Source organism: Ranitomeya variabilis, chromosome 2 (genome assembly GCF_051348905.1).
Source record: "Ranitomeya variabilis isolate aRanVar5 chromosome 2, aRanVar5.hap1, whole genome shotgun sequence".
NCBI classification, from domain to species: domain Eukaryota; kingdom Metazoa; phylum Chordata; class Amphibia; order Anura; family Dendrobatidae; genus Ranitomeya; species Ranitomeya variabilis.
The window spans coordinates 239399676-239413568 of record NC_135233.1 but is presented as its reverse complement, the minus strand read 5'-3'; the positions used below and the strand labels follow the sequence as shown (position 1 = coordinate 239413568).

At 43.4% G+C, this 13893-nt stretch overlaps 1 protein-coding gene and 1 long non-coding RNA gene across 10 annotated transcripts in view; one reads left to right on the top strand and one right to left on the bottom strand.

Annotated features, from left to right (window-relative positions):
• Positions 1-13893, bottom strand: part of EHMT1 (euchromatic histone lysine methyltransferase 1) — a 109788-nt gene that overhangs the window by 77762 nt on the left and 18133 nt on the right. Inside the window, exon 2 of one of the 8 annotated variants that reach the window (XM_077284238.1) lies at positions 13626-13751. The exons of 4 other annotated variants lie outside the window; for them this stretch is intronic. Coding sequence is in view for 1 of the 4 variants with exons in the window: in XM_077284230.1 (XP_077140345.1) it covers positions 3552-3575 (24 nt within the window). In the remaining 3 variants the exon portion in view is untranslated. Of the gene's footprint in view, positions 1-1613; positions 1688-3551; positions 3627-13625; positions 13752-13893 lie in introns of those variants that run through there. 3 more of the 8 variants (XM_077284230.1, XM_077284246.1, XM_077284240.1) reach the window with 3 other exon arrangements.
• Positions 1-13893, top strand: part of LOC143805227 (uncharacterized) — a 34837-nt gene that overhangs the window by 2983 nt on the left and 17961 nt on the right. The window contains exons 2-3 of one of the 2 annotated variants that reach the window (XR_013221203.1): positions 1115-1402; positions 6399-6453. This is a non-coding gene — a long non-coding RNA (uncharacterized LOC143805227). Of the gene's footprint in view, positions 1-1114; positions 1403-6398; positions 6454-13893 lie in introns of those variants that run through there. The other variant, XR_013221202.1, reaches the window with a different exon arrangement.

Here is a 13893-nt window from a genome sequence, read left to right as displayed (position 1 = left end):
AAGTGAACAGGGTCTCTAATGCCAGTTATCGGAGGTAGCTATCCTAGAGATTAATATTGATCCTTGAGTAAAATGGATTAAAAAAAAAAAAAAAAAAATCAAATTTTTGTGTGGATGCCTGCAAAAAAAGAAAAACACAAACCTCAATGCTTACCCTATGAGTAAATATGTTGTTAAAGAGATTTGCAAACAACTGCTTTATGGGGTTTTAGCCCCTAAATAGTGTAAAGTAAAGACTGGTTGGCTGGGTGAGAAGACTTTTATAGAAGTCTGTGGGGGTGTACTTTGCACTGACAAAGGGAAGGAAAAAACCCACAAAAAAAGCTGTTTACAGAGCTGGCGGTCTTTTCCTTCTAGAGAAGTTTCTGCATTGGCTCTATATTCTAAGTTTCATGGCAAGACTCTGTAAAGGGTTAATAATGACAGTAAATGTCACTAGGAACCACATTCTTTTTTAAGCCACCTTCACAGGTCCGTTTTCACACATACCGGAGACATGTACACACGCACACCCATTATAATCTATGGGGCTGTGCACAAGTCTGCATGACCCCCATCTAGGCAGGTCCGTTTTTTTCCGGTAGCAACGATGACGATACGCACCGCACACGGATGACATAAGTGTGACATCCATGTGCTGTCTGTGTGACACATGCCAGTATAGAATGCAATAAAGAACTTATAGAGTTTTAAGTGTTAAAAATGGCACACGTACACACGGATGGCACACGTACTGCCAAAATAAAACCACGCAGATAGTAAAAACGGGACAGTCTTAAGCGCACTTTTTTTTAAACGGACGTGTGAAGGACTTGTTAGCAAGATTCATTGTTGAAAAAGACAACCTTCACGGACAAGTGGGTAATCCACAGTCATGCACAATCTCATTGCTACTGGCAAAATGAGTTTTTTCCTCTCTTTTTTTTTTTATTTGAGTTCCCAGTGATTTTATTTAATACAAGCCCAGGAGTATTTTGAAAAGAACATATTAAAAAGTTTGCAGAAAACATTCAGAAAGTTTCAGCCCTCTTGTCCGGCCTCTAAACCCTATACTTGTCCGACCTGACAGCCATCTAATAATTGTAAGAACTTTGAGCTACTTTATCTTCTCCAGGTCAAAACAGGAGGACTCCATGTCACTTGCAGAAGAAAACCCCCGAGAGTTCCAGGACAAGCCTGGCAAATGGCTGGATGCCACTCCAAGAGGAGTTAAAAGGAAATAGGTTCATCCAAAGAATTTTAACCATTCAGGATTGTAAAAATGCAAGAACACAGATGTGTCCAGCACAAGTGGAGAATTAGACGCAGCCACATACAGTCAAGACATCGGGCTCAATGTCATCAGCTCACCCCGAGCACAAGGCACAAAGTCCTCCCTGTTTGGGTCAAGATCTTCTATAAGGTGCATCCCACTGTTTGCTTTTTTATTTTATATCTCTGTTGCCTTTTTAGTAATGCAAATTAAAGAATGACTCTGGGGATGGGTGGAGGCGACTGCAAACTTTCCACCGTCCAACTGCTCCATAAGAAGAAAAACACTGGAGGGGAAAAAAGGAAGGAAGGTGCTTGCTTGATGCTTTTAAGAGAGTAAGCAAAAGGGCGAACTGACATACCTCCACCGCAGGCCACTCAGATTGTCCTCCAGCAGCTGCTCAGGCCTACCCTGGTGTCTCCATGAGCCTTCAGCACTAGGAGTAGCTGAGGAGCATGCTCAGTGAGAGCTCCTTCCCTCCAGCAGGAAATCAGCTCATGGCTGGTCGGCTGTAATGTGGAGAAAGTCCTTGTGCTCAGCGAGGGCCACCAAGGCTTGTCTCAGAGGAAATGCATGTACTGTACTGTGCATAGAGTGCAATTCGAGCAGAATAGATGGACGCCAGACGGTGCAACACACAGGAGGGTAGCACTGTGTCCATTAGTCTATACTTGGAACTTGGGCTGAAGCTTTGCTCACCATATTGGTTGTCATGATCTCCAACCTGCGGCTCTACAACTCTTGCAAAACAACAACTCCTAACAAGCCCTGGTATGTTGGGAGTCGCTGTTTTGCAACCCTTGGAGAACTTAAAAGGGCACTCATCAAAACTGTATTATCCCGAGCAAGAAGCAAATCACCTAGCTGCTCCGAGCACTGCAAGAATCTGCTAGGTAAAAACTGCCCACGAAACACTAAGATGCCCAATAACACTATACCTATGCCATGCAGCAAATACAACTTGCCGGTAATTATAACTTCTTCATTATATCCTATATTAGGTTAAAATTAGGAAATAAAAAGTCACATACAACTTCAACCTACAGCCTGGAAAATACAACAGGAAATAAGCAAATTGCAAAAAATAAAATGCCCAAAATGTCACCATTTTCCATGAATAAATCCAAAGCGCTCAAAATATAAAATAGATATTTAAAAAAAATTCTAAAATAAGATTAAAACAAAATCCTGCAATTATATTAAAATATAAATAAATTCAAAATCTTGTGAAAGTGAAAAAAGAAAAGGGAAAAAAATTATATAAAATATATAAAATTCGATAAATGATATTAAAAATCAAATTCTAAAATAATACTTATGGGAAAAGTAAATTAAAAAATATACATAAGAGAAATAAATACCAAAATTGATATTAAAATAAATAAAAATTGAAGCCTAGAAACAAAAAAAAAATTACAATAAAATCAGGAAAATACAAGAATATCTATAGAAAAATAAAACAATTTAAGAAAAAATAATTAAAAAATAATAAAAATAAATAAATCAAGAGTTAATAAATAAGCCAAACAATGAAAATAAAAATGATGAATCTTAACTACTTTCTTCTCTTGGCAATTTATTCAGCCAGTGTCTTAAAGGGCCAACACAAAAATACAAATCCATGGTTTTACAAGGTTATGATCCCCTATAGATTTCCAATTGAGATGCCTTTGTCTAAGACAAGAGAAAAACCAAAACATGAGAATGGAGCCTGTCTAACAAGCTACATACAATATGGAGGCTGCTCGATGCAATCAGGTTTCAATGAAGCCATAAAATGTGAAAAAGAAAAGCAAAGGTCTCCTTTCTGCAAGTAGAGCCACGGTAATAGGTGCACTGAAGAGTTAAAAGACTTCATCTCCACCTCAAGGAGGCCACCTTTCTAATATATATATATATATATATATATTCCTAATGTCGTGCCCATTACCCACAGAAGGTCTGGGGCAATGAGGACGCTTGGATGGTCATCGTGTAGAGGATTACATTGTGCAACACAATGAACACAAGATGACAAAAACTAGGTCAAGTAACACAAGGTGGGTGCTACCTGGAAACTTTCCAAGTCAAAGAAAGGGAAGGGGAGAAGAGAAGACAGATCTGCATGCAGCAACCCAAAACCCAGCAGGACGAGCCTTTCACTAGGAGAAGAAACATTAGCCAACACTTGAAATATGTAAATTGTCTCTTAACAGCCTGGAGGAAACAAAGAGTCTGACAAGTCAGCAGCTCCAGAACCAGCTCACTGGGAGATAATATGGAGCAGGAGGGCGATCTGAGCCCCGATGGGCTGACGTACCTCCACCACAGGCCACTGTGCCATCAGATTGTCCTCCAGCAGCTGCTGAGGCCTACCCTGGTGTCTCCATGAGCCTTCAGCACTAGTAGCAGCTGAGGAGCATGCTCAGTGAGAGCTCCTTCCCTCCAGCAGGAAATCAGCTCATGGCTGGTCGGCTGTACTGTGTCAATAAAGAAAGATTCCCCCTAGCCGAGCAAGGGCCTCCACCAAAGTCCAAGTCAAGGCACTGTGCTCCTTAATGGAGGCTAGGCCAATTCCTCACACTAATCATCCCTGAAACAGCAACCCATCATCAGCACAAGGTTACAAAGTGTCGGCTTTAATGATACATTGTAACTCCGTGCATGCAAAATAGTATCCAATCTGCACATTTCAGGCTCCGGCTCTTGTAGACCTGAAGCTGTACAATTAGATGGCAAGCTCTGATGTCTAGCGTTCGTGTTACAGCCAAGATTAACCTAGGTCCTATAAGGTTATATTCCTCATATATGGCCCCTCTGCTTCCAAAAAGTCCTAGATAAAGCCCAGTCCCAATGATCCCACTCCTTATGTTACAGTCTATGGACGAGCACTGAGCATTTTCTGCAAAGACCACCAGAAATCAGCGAGTCATGATCCGACAACACTCATGATTTTCTGACAACCCCTCCACAGATCTGTCCATGGCAAGGTAGCAGGCAGGTTCCACACCGTAATGATTACACAAAGGATTTTTGTTTGTGCAGCACATGGACTCAACTTTATTGCTACGGTAATAAGCTAAGCAAAAATCCAGATGGAAAAAAAAAAAATCATCTGAGTGCCCATCCTGTGTGAACACACCCTAAGACATGAGAGAATTTACTAAGAATGGCATTTCATATACCCGTCTTAACCTGAAGGGCGGTAGAGGACAATGTACCAAATTTACCAAGAAGGGCATAGAAAGTTATAGCTAGGAGGATAACTTACTATTGTGAAAGGAGGAGAGGAGTGAACACCAGACCTCCGCTCCAGCTATTGTCTACGGGACTGCTGGAGACAGAGTACTGCGCTCGGCTATGTCCAGCTGTCCAGCAAGTAAGGTGAAGCATGGAAACCTCCGCTCTGCAGAGCCCCTGTTCTCAGGATCACCGGGGGTCTCAGCAATCAGTGGGTTATCCCCTATTTGATAAAGGGGATCTGTACTTTTGATTCTGGGTATACCGCTTTAGCAAAAAATTATGCACCAAATTTACTAAGTACCATAACTTACCCGTGGAAGCTCTGGGAAAGCACTAAACCAAAAGTCGCAAATGTGGCCTGTCAAAGATCATTACAGCACGTGGCCCATCGGACCAAGCCACAAATAATCACCACCATCGTTTCAGATGGTGCAAGCTGCTTTCCCAGATTAAGGCTGAGTTTTCATCTACAGAGACAAATGTTGGATAAATCCCCCTCCGCGTCCATCAAATAAAGAAAAAAAAAATCCGTTACCGAGGACGGATCGGCCATCTGCTACTGCAGTGCCAACCCTAGAGATGGTCACACTCTCTGGCTTGGTTCACCGTCATGGTGGGACCTTGCATTTATTAAATATCCGCTCCCTGCAGGAACTGACCAGTGACTAACCTCATGCATCAATCATGTAAGATGTCGGCCTCCTGCTGTACTCCGGCTGTGGTGTAACTACTACTCCCAGCATGATCCCGACAGCCGCAGGCATGCTAGGAATTGAAGCTGCGTGAGTGCTGCACATTGCTGACCCCAAGTGTACAGCAGTGGTCTCCAAACCGTGGGGGCACGTCGAGAGCTGAAGTCTTACAAAAGCTGGAGGAGAGCCACAGGTTAAAGATGACTGGTCTATAGTAAGGCCATGTGCACACGTTGCGGTTTTTGCTGCGGATCCGCAGCGTTTTTGACGCTGCGGATCCGCAGCAGTTTTCCATGCGGTGTACAGTACAATGTTAACCTATGGAAAACAAAAACCGCTGTGCACATGCTGCAGAAAAAAACACGCAAAAACGCACCTTTAAATAAATAAAAATTATTGAAACAAAAAAAAAAACGCTGCGGTTTATTTTCCGCAGCATGTCAATTCTTTGTGCGGAATCCGCAGCGGTTTGGCACCTGCTCCATATTAAAAAACCGCAGGTGTCTAAAACCGCAGTGGAAACCGCACAAAAAACCGCGATAAATCCGCAGTACTTTTTGCACTGCGGATTTAATCAAATCCGCTGCGGAAAATTCCGCGATGGAATCCGCAGCGTGTGCACATACCCTAAGAAAAGTTTTTATCCGCAGGAGAAGTGGGATACCCAGAAGATTAATAATGCTTGTGTATTGACCTCCATGTCATCCAACCAGATGAGACAACAGATTCATCGAACAATGAAGGGATGATGGGAGTAGTGGATTTTATGATGCAGCAGATCTAAAACTTTGATTGGTAGATACTATGCAATTGTATAACTAGTAATTGACCAACATTACCCCTTAGGGGACGTTCCCACGTTCAGGATTTGACGCTGTGTATTTATGCAGCATGAAACCCGCAGTGTCCAGATGTTACAGCACAGAGGAGGGGATTTCTAGAAACCCCATGTCCACTATGTGTGTATGTGCACCTGCGGATAATCGCGGACACTGTCTTTCAGGACCGCAGCATGGCAATGTATTGGATGCGGTAAATCTGCGCGGTTCTGTGCACACATGCGGATTCTCCTGGGCTCAATAGATGGCAGCGCTTTGGATTTCATTGAGTTTGTGTGTTTTTCGTCTGTTTGATGTGTCATGCTTTAAATAAAGCTGCTTTGTATTTTTAAACTTCCTGGTTCTTAGGTGCGGATTACAGGAGTTTTCGCTGCGTTTGTTTTTTACTTGTAGATTTCCCGCATCTAATGCAAGTCTATGGAGAAATTTCGCACAGAAAACCCGAGACAGAAATCAACATACTGTGGATTGGAAAAACAGATTAAGCAGCGTATAAAAGAAACACAGCGGACACAAGAGATATATATCTCCCATCCACTTTGCTGCTGTAAAACGCTGCGTTTTTGCCGCAGCGAAAATACACAGCTTCAAAAATGCGATAAAAGCTCATTGTGGGAACGTAACCTTAGATCCCAGTCAGAGGCCTCCAGGCTCTCACACAGCCAAAGTAGATCTCATACGAAACAAGTGTCTGCAAATTTAGATTCTAGTCTGGCTTTTATCCTAAGTCATGTGGCAAGGCTCCTTAATCTCTTTCCGTCATCGGGCGTAATAGTACGCCGATGTCGGACTCCCCCTGTTTGGTGTGGGCTCCAGCCTGCACCTTTCCGGGCACATGACAGCTGATCTATAAGGCTGACATGTGCCCACAACAGCTGCGGGTGGAATTGCGATCCATCCACGGCTGTTCAGTAGTTAAACTCACACTTACCAAAAGCACGTCGTAAATCCCGCCCATCGGTGTCCCAGTCACATGATCACGGGTCACCGATGGGTTGGCGTGACAACCAGAGATCTCCAGCAGACCTTTATGGTTGTCACTGCCGGATTGCTATGAGTACCGCTCCGTGATCGGTGCTCATAGCAAGTGAGGTTTTCTGCTACATACAGGCAACTTGATCATCGCCTGTGTGTAGCAGAGGTGATCAAAGTACTGCAGCTTCTAGTCTCCCATGGAGACTATTGAAACATGCAAAAAGAAAAAAAAAAAAAAATTGAAATTAAAAAAAATATATAAAAAGGTCAAATCACCTCCCTTTCGCCCCATTAAAAAAAGAAGAAAAAAAATCTAATATACACTAATATACACGTATTTGGTATCGCCGCATTCAGAATCGCCCAATCTATCAACATAAAAAACGGTAATTAGTCTTACCGGTAATAGTATTTCCAGGAATCCATCCTGACAGCACCATGGAGGTTGTCTTCTTATCCACAGTGGGACAGGAAACCACGAGCATAAAAGGACCCTCCCCTTACCAATCATCAGTGATTTTCAAAGTACCACATCTGGATGGATGCCAAAAAAGAATATTTTATTTAAACACAAACAAGATACAAATGTTTACGTCACATCAGATCTTAGTAAATTAGCATGGGAAGGGAAACTAGCAGTGCTGTCAGGATGGATTCCTGGAAATACTATTACCGGTAAGACTAATTACCGTTTTCCAGGTCATCCACCTGACAGCACCATGGAGAAGTACCAAAGCAGACTACTTCCTAGGGTGGGAATACTGCCTGGAGTACCCTCCTGCCAAAACTTAATTGTGTTGACATCACGTCTAGTTTGTAATGTTTGGAAAAAGTACTAAGGTTAGACCAGGAAGCGGCGTTACAAATTTGATCTGCTGAAGCCCCCCCTTTTTCTGCCCATGAGGCTGCCATTGACCTAGACGAATGTGCTCTGATATAACCCGGTGGATCCCTCCCCCGGGCTTTATAGGCCGAGATTATTGCGGATCTAATCCATCTCGCAATTGTGGATTTAGATGCCTTCTTACCCTTATTCGGGCCTCTAAATTGAACAAAAAGGTTATTATCTACCCTCCAGGGTGCTGTAATTTCTAGGTATTTAAGAACCGATTCTTTAACGTCCAGACTATGATAAAGAGACTCTTTTTGATTTCTGGGAGACTGAAAGAAAGAAGGGAGTATGACTTCCTGATTAATATTTGAATCGGAGACCACCTTCGGAAGGAAAGCTGGGTCCAGTCTCAGAACCAGCCTGTCATGAAAAATCTGTAAGTACGGATCTTGAATAGAGAGGGCCTGAAGCTCTCCCAGTCTCTTAGCGGAAGTAATGGCTACAAGGAAGGCCGTTTTTAGGGACAATTTACCTATGTCTGGGTTATCGTCCAAATTAAACTGAATTTTACATAATTCGTTAAGAACCAGATTTAAATCCCATGGTGGGATAGTCTTCCTTAATAGAGGTTTTAGTCTTGCAACTGCTCTGGAAAATCGACTTATCCATGGGTGAGCTGATAAAGTACAGTCGTAGAAAACACTAAGGGCCGCGATTTGTACCCGTAAGGTACTGGGTCTGAGACCTGCATTAAACCCTGCCTGGAGAAAATCAAGGATTTTGGGAACATTAGGCCGGTCAGTATCGACTGCAGTTTCTCCACAGTGGCTGCAGAATTTTTTCCAGATTTTTAAGTAGATAGAAGAGGTTACTGGCTTCCTGCTTGCTTTTAACGTAGAGATCACCTCGTCCGATAAACCCTTTGCTCTTAGGACTTGCCGCTCAGGATCCAGGCTGATAGACGGAGGGATTCCGGATTCTGGTGTAGAACGGGACCTTGAAAGAGGAGATCCCTTCTTTGTGGAAGAATAACTGGTTTCCCCTTTGACATCTTGTTCAGTAAGGTAAACCAACTCCTCTTCGGCCAGTACGGTACTACAAGAAGGACTTTGGCTCCATCTTCTGCGATCTTCCTGAGAGTTCTTGGGATTCTGGCGTTGGAGCGTTCGCGCTCGCCGGCATGCCCCGGAAGTGCTGCATCTTCCCCATAGAGAGATGGGGACGCCGCCCCCGCCCCCTGTCGACCGCGACCCGGAAGTGCTATGCCGGGCTCAGCGTGCGGCGTTCCAGGGAGACAGAGCTGCGGTGAGCGTCCAGGCTGTCTGCTCTGTTCCAAAGGCAGACCCGGAAACGCTCGGCGGCGTGCTCGGTCGAGAGCCTCTCCAGGAGGAAACGACCGGCAATCCCAGGAGCAGCGCTGCACCGGGTGAGCTGAGGGACCCTGTGTCGGGTTTCGGCTTACGGGGACTTGTAGTGGGAAGGGTAATAAGGGCCGAGACCCCCCGATCCACACTCCCCCAAACGGAGCTGCCGGAATCCTCGTAGTTCCTATCCAAAGTGGGACAGGAAAAACACTGATGATTGGTAAGGGGAGGGTCCTTTTATGCTCGTGGTTTCCTGTCCCACTGTGGATAAGAAGACAACCTCCATGGTGCTGTCAGGTGGATGACCTGGAAAAAAGAATTAACCTGATCACCAAACGAAGCAATGAGAAAAAAAATCAAATCAGAATTACTTTTTTGGGTAACTGCTACATTGCAATAAAATGCAGTAACGGGCGATCAAAAGATCGTATCTGAACCAAATTGGTATCAATAAAAACGTCAGCTCGGTGTTTAACCCCTTCCCGACATGTGACGGTATAGTACGTCACATGTCGGGACCCCCGCTTTGATGTGCGCTCCGGCGGTGAGCGCACATCAAAGCCGGGACATGTCAGCTGTTTTGAACAGCTGACATGTGCCCGCAATAGGCGCGAGCAGAATCGCGATCTGCGCGCGCCTATTAACTAGTTAAATGCCGCTGTCAAACGCAGACAGCGGCATTTAACTACCGCATCCGGCCGTGCGGCCGGATATGAGCGCATCGCCGACCCCCGTCACATGATCGGGGGTCGGCGATGCTCCTCCATTGTAACCATAGAGGTCCTTGAGACCTCTATGGTTACTGATTGCCGGTGGCTGTGAGCGCCCCCCTGTGGTCGGCGCTCACAGCACACCTGCAAATCTGCTGTGTAGCAGCGATCTTATGATCACTGCTGCATAGCAGAGCCGATCGGGCTGTGCCTGCTTCTAGCCTCCCATGGAGGCTATAGAAGCATGGCAAAAGTAAAAAAAAAAAGTTTTTAAAAATGTGAAAAAAATAAAAAAAATATAAAAGTTTAAATCACCCCCCTTTCGCCCCAATCAAAATAAATCAATAAAAAAAAACCCCAACCTACACATATTTGGTATCGCCGCGTTCAGAATCGCCCGATCTATCAATAAAAAAAAGCATTAACCTGATCGCTAAATGGCGTAATGAGAAAAAAATTTGAAACGCCAGATTTACGTTTTTTTGGTCGCCACGACATTGCATTAAAATGCAATAACGGGCGATCAAAAGAACGTATCTGCACCAAAATGCTATCATTAAAAACGCCAGCTCGGCACGCAAAAAATAAGCCCTCACCTGACCTCAGATCACGAAAAATGGAGACGCTACGAGTATCGGAAAATGGCGCAATTTTGTTTTGTTTTGTTTTTTGCAAAGTTTGGAATTTTTTTTCACCACTTAGGTGAAAAATAACCTAGTCATGTTAGGTGTCTATGAACTCGTAGTGACCTGGAGAATCATAATGGCAGGTCAGTTTTAGCATTTAGTGAACCTAGCAAAATAGGCAAGCAAAAAACAAGTGTGGGATTGCACTTTTTTTGCAATTTCACTGCACTTGGAATTTTTTTCCCGTTTTCTAGTACACGACATGCTAAAACCAATGATGTCGTTCAAAAGTACAACTCGTCCCGCAAAAAATAAGCCCTCACATGGCCAAATTGACGGAAAAATAAAAAAGTTATGGCTCTGGGAAGGAGGGGAGCGAAAAACGAAAACGGAAAAAGCTCCGGGGGTGAAGGGGTTAAAAAAAAAAAAAAGCCCTCACCTAGCCCCAGATCACGAAAACTGGAGACGCTACAGGTCTCAAAAAAATGGTGCAAATTTTTTTTTTTTAAACCAAATTTTGGATTTTTTTTTTACCACTTCAAAAAGAACCTACACGTTTGGTGTCTGTGAACTCGTAATGACCTGGAGAATCATAATGGCAGGCCAGTTTTAGCATTTAGTGAACATGGTAAAAAAACAAACAAAAAACAACAACTTTGGAATGGCACTTTTTTGCAAGCTCATCACACTTGAACATTTTTTTTCCTGTTTTCTAGTACACGATATGGTAAAACCAATGCTGTTGTTCAAAAGTACAACTTGTCCCGGAAAAAATAAGCCCTCACATGGCCATATTGACCAAAAAAATAATAAAGCTATGGCTCTGGAAACTAGGGGAGCAAAAAACGAAAATGTAAAAACAAAAATACCTCTGGTCCTAAAGGGGTTAAAGGGTCGATAGTGTCTTTTAGCATTACTACTTCCAATAGGTGGCGCTAGAGTCTCCTCTCTGAAGGGACAGTTTGTAGATAACAGTTGACTAGTTACTTAGGAAGTGGCTCCACGCAGGCTGCTGTTCACACTTATTTACAGCCTGTCAGCCTTTGATGCAATTTTGTCAGCAATTATATTGCAGAATGCAGCTTTATTCTTGCTACTAAAAATACCAGAATCCTTAAGGACGCCGATTGGGGGACAGATAAAAAAAAATTCAATCAAATAGATTTCAGATATACGGTAAGCACTGTGTATTCTGGAGTAAAGCAAGTCACCATTTATGAGGCTATTTGGAACAGGTCCACTGATGCAAAGTTGGGATTAAAATGTGGGTGCAGGACATGTAGTTTTTACTGTAAGAGGTGAAAAAAGTGGGGAAAAAAACACAAATCTGTGCAACAGCGACACCCGCAGGAAGTGGAGCGAAAGTGCAGGACATGAGCTGCAGAATAATCGTGTGCCGTTTCTTGGCCACAAATCTACAACTAACAATCACCGAACAATGACACATACACTGACAATATAAGGCTTCTTTCACCCGTCAGGATTTTTCATGTATGAGAAAAATGTACCAGTTTCATCTGTGATTTTCATCCGCATTTCATCAGTTTTTCTAGTTTGGGGAAAAAAAAAAGTTTATCCACCTTCTCCTATCTGACAGTCTCTGAATATGGCATCCGATTTCTGCCAGATTCTTTCACCGGCCCATACACTTGCATTGCCAATTTTGACCCAACACTCGTATCAATCATGTCTCCGTGATTTTACTAGTCAGTCCGAGGATAAAAAAAATAAAAATAAATAATAATCGGACATGTTAACAGCCCCATAGCCTGCCCCAGGTACGAGAGCTATCCGTGAACAACACTCGCACGTCTGAATGAGACCGAAGCAGAAAATCCCCCTTACACTTGTGTCATCCGTACAACTACTGCAATTTGGAAATAAAGAAATCTATTCAACTATTTCAGATTATTAATTTTGCTTAACCCCCAGTAAATCTCACCAGTGGGTGGGCACCCAGCTTTCTCAGCCATCTGAAAGGCCAATCTGCCTACTTGTCTAGAAATACATTCCCTGTTCCAAATATTAGGAATTGTTTTAATTTAAGGGTCTGAGGATAATCACGATGATTCTTCAACAGAAAGTTAACTTTTCTTTTTATTAAAAATGTCTTTCTTCATTTATAACATTCTGTGATTAACATGTAATGCATTGTATTCATTTATAATAAATTATGTTTTTATGTAGCTTTTTATTGGTTTGTATTTAAGTTTTATAATACTATGTTCCTTTTTATCTATATTTTTTTTTTAAATTTAGTTGCAATTTTCAGCAGAAGATGTAATGCTTTTTAATTGGTGCAAGTAGTTGAGTGCTTTGCATAATAACAATAATAATAATATTGTTATTACTATTATTATTATTATTAATAAAAGCTGATCCTGAGACTGCCTGTTGCTTGTAGCCTCCAACCCCCTCATTTTTACAAAAGAAAAGAAAAAAAATCCACATGCACCAGGAAAATCCACATGCACCAGGTGGACATCTAATGATATCTCTGGACACCTAAGCTCCTCCAGGGTAAAAGTCTGACTAGGTGTGTCTCTGTAGAGGCTCCCAATAGGTGAACCACCCCACCCATTAACACAAGACCCTCAAGACCTATGATAATGATATAGTGCTCAGGAGGAAGGGGGCTCATAGAAGAACTCTACAGAAATGCCCGTGTGTCACGGCAGCCAGCCATGGGCCACATCTGAAGCCTCGACACTTGGTCACGTTTCTACAAATGCCGCTTTAGTTCCACACGTGAGGCGTGTACACTGATAAAGGAAGGTGGCACTGCGCGCTGGCGATAGATGGGACCACCCGGGTGCGGCCAATCTCAGTCCCTGCCGCTTATCTCTTCTCACAGCCATCTCCATCTGGACCAGACGCCTGCAGGATATCTCGACAGGCCCAGATTCCCAGCGAGACGCGCGACTCCCGGGGGTCGATTAATCTCACCATTACCATCTTATTAGACTCTAATTGTGTGGAGGTTCCCAGGAGATGGGACGATGTTAACCCTCTGGTTGCCAGGTATATGTTTCCACAGCGGAGGCTTTTCATAAGGGCACGTTGACGAAAGGGTTAACCTGTTTTTCTAAAATGGAATGTAATCCAATCCTTACCTATGAGCCAATCCGGAGCTTTCGGCGAGGATTTCTCACACTCCCCACAGTAATGACATCTGTCGTAATGCAACCCGACTGCTAACGAGATCCTGGCCACATCGGCTTTATGGCATCTATGTCCATCTGCATACAAAGGGTTATAATCAAAAAGCCACAACGGTCGCCCCCAAGTTCACCACATGCTGTTTGGCCTTTTGGGACATCTAAAAGAGAACGTGAGCTTGGCCATAAGAGGCCGACTCTCCTAGCCAAAACACGCAGGCCC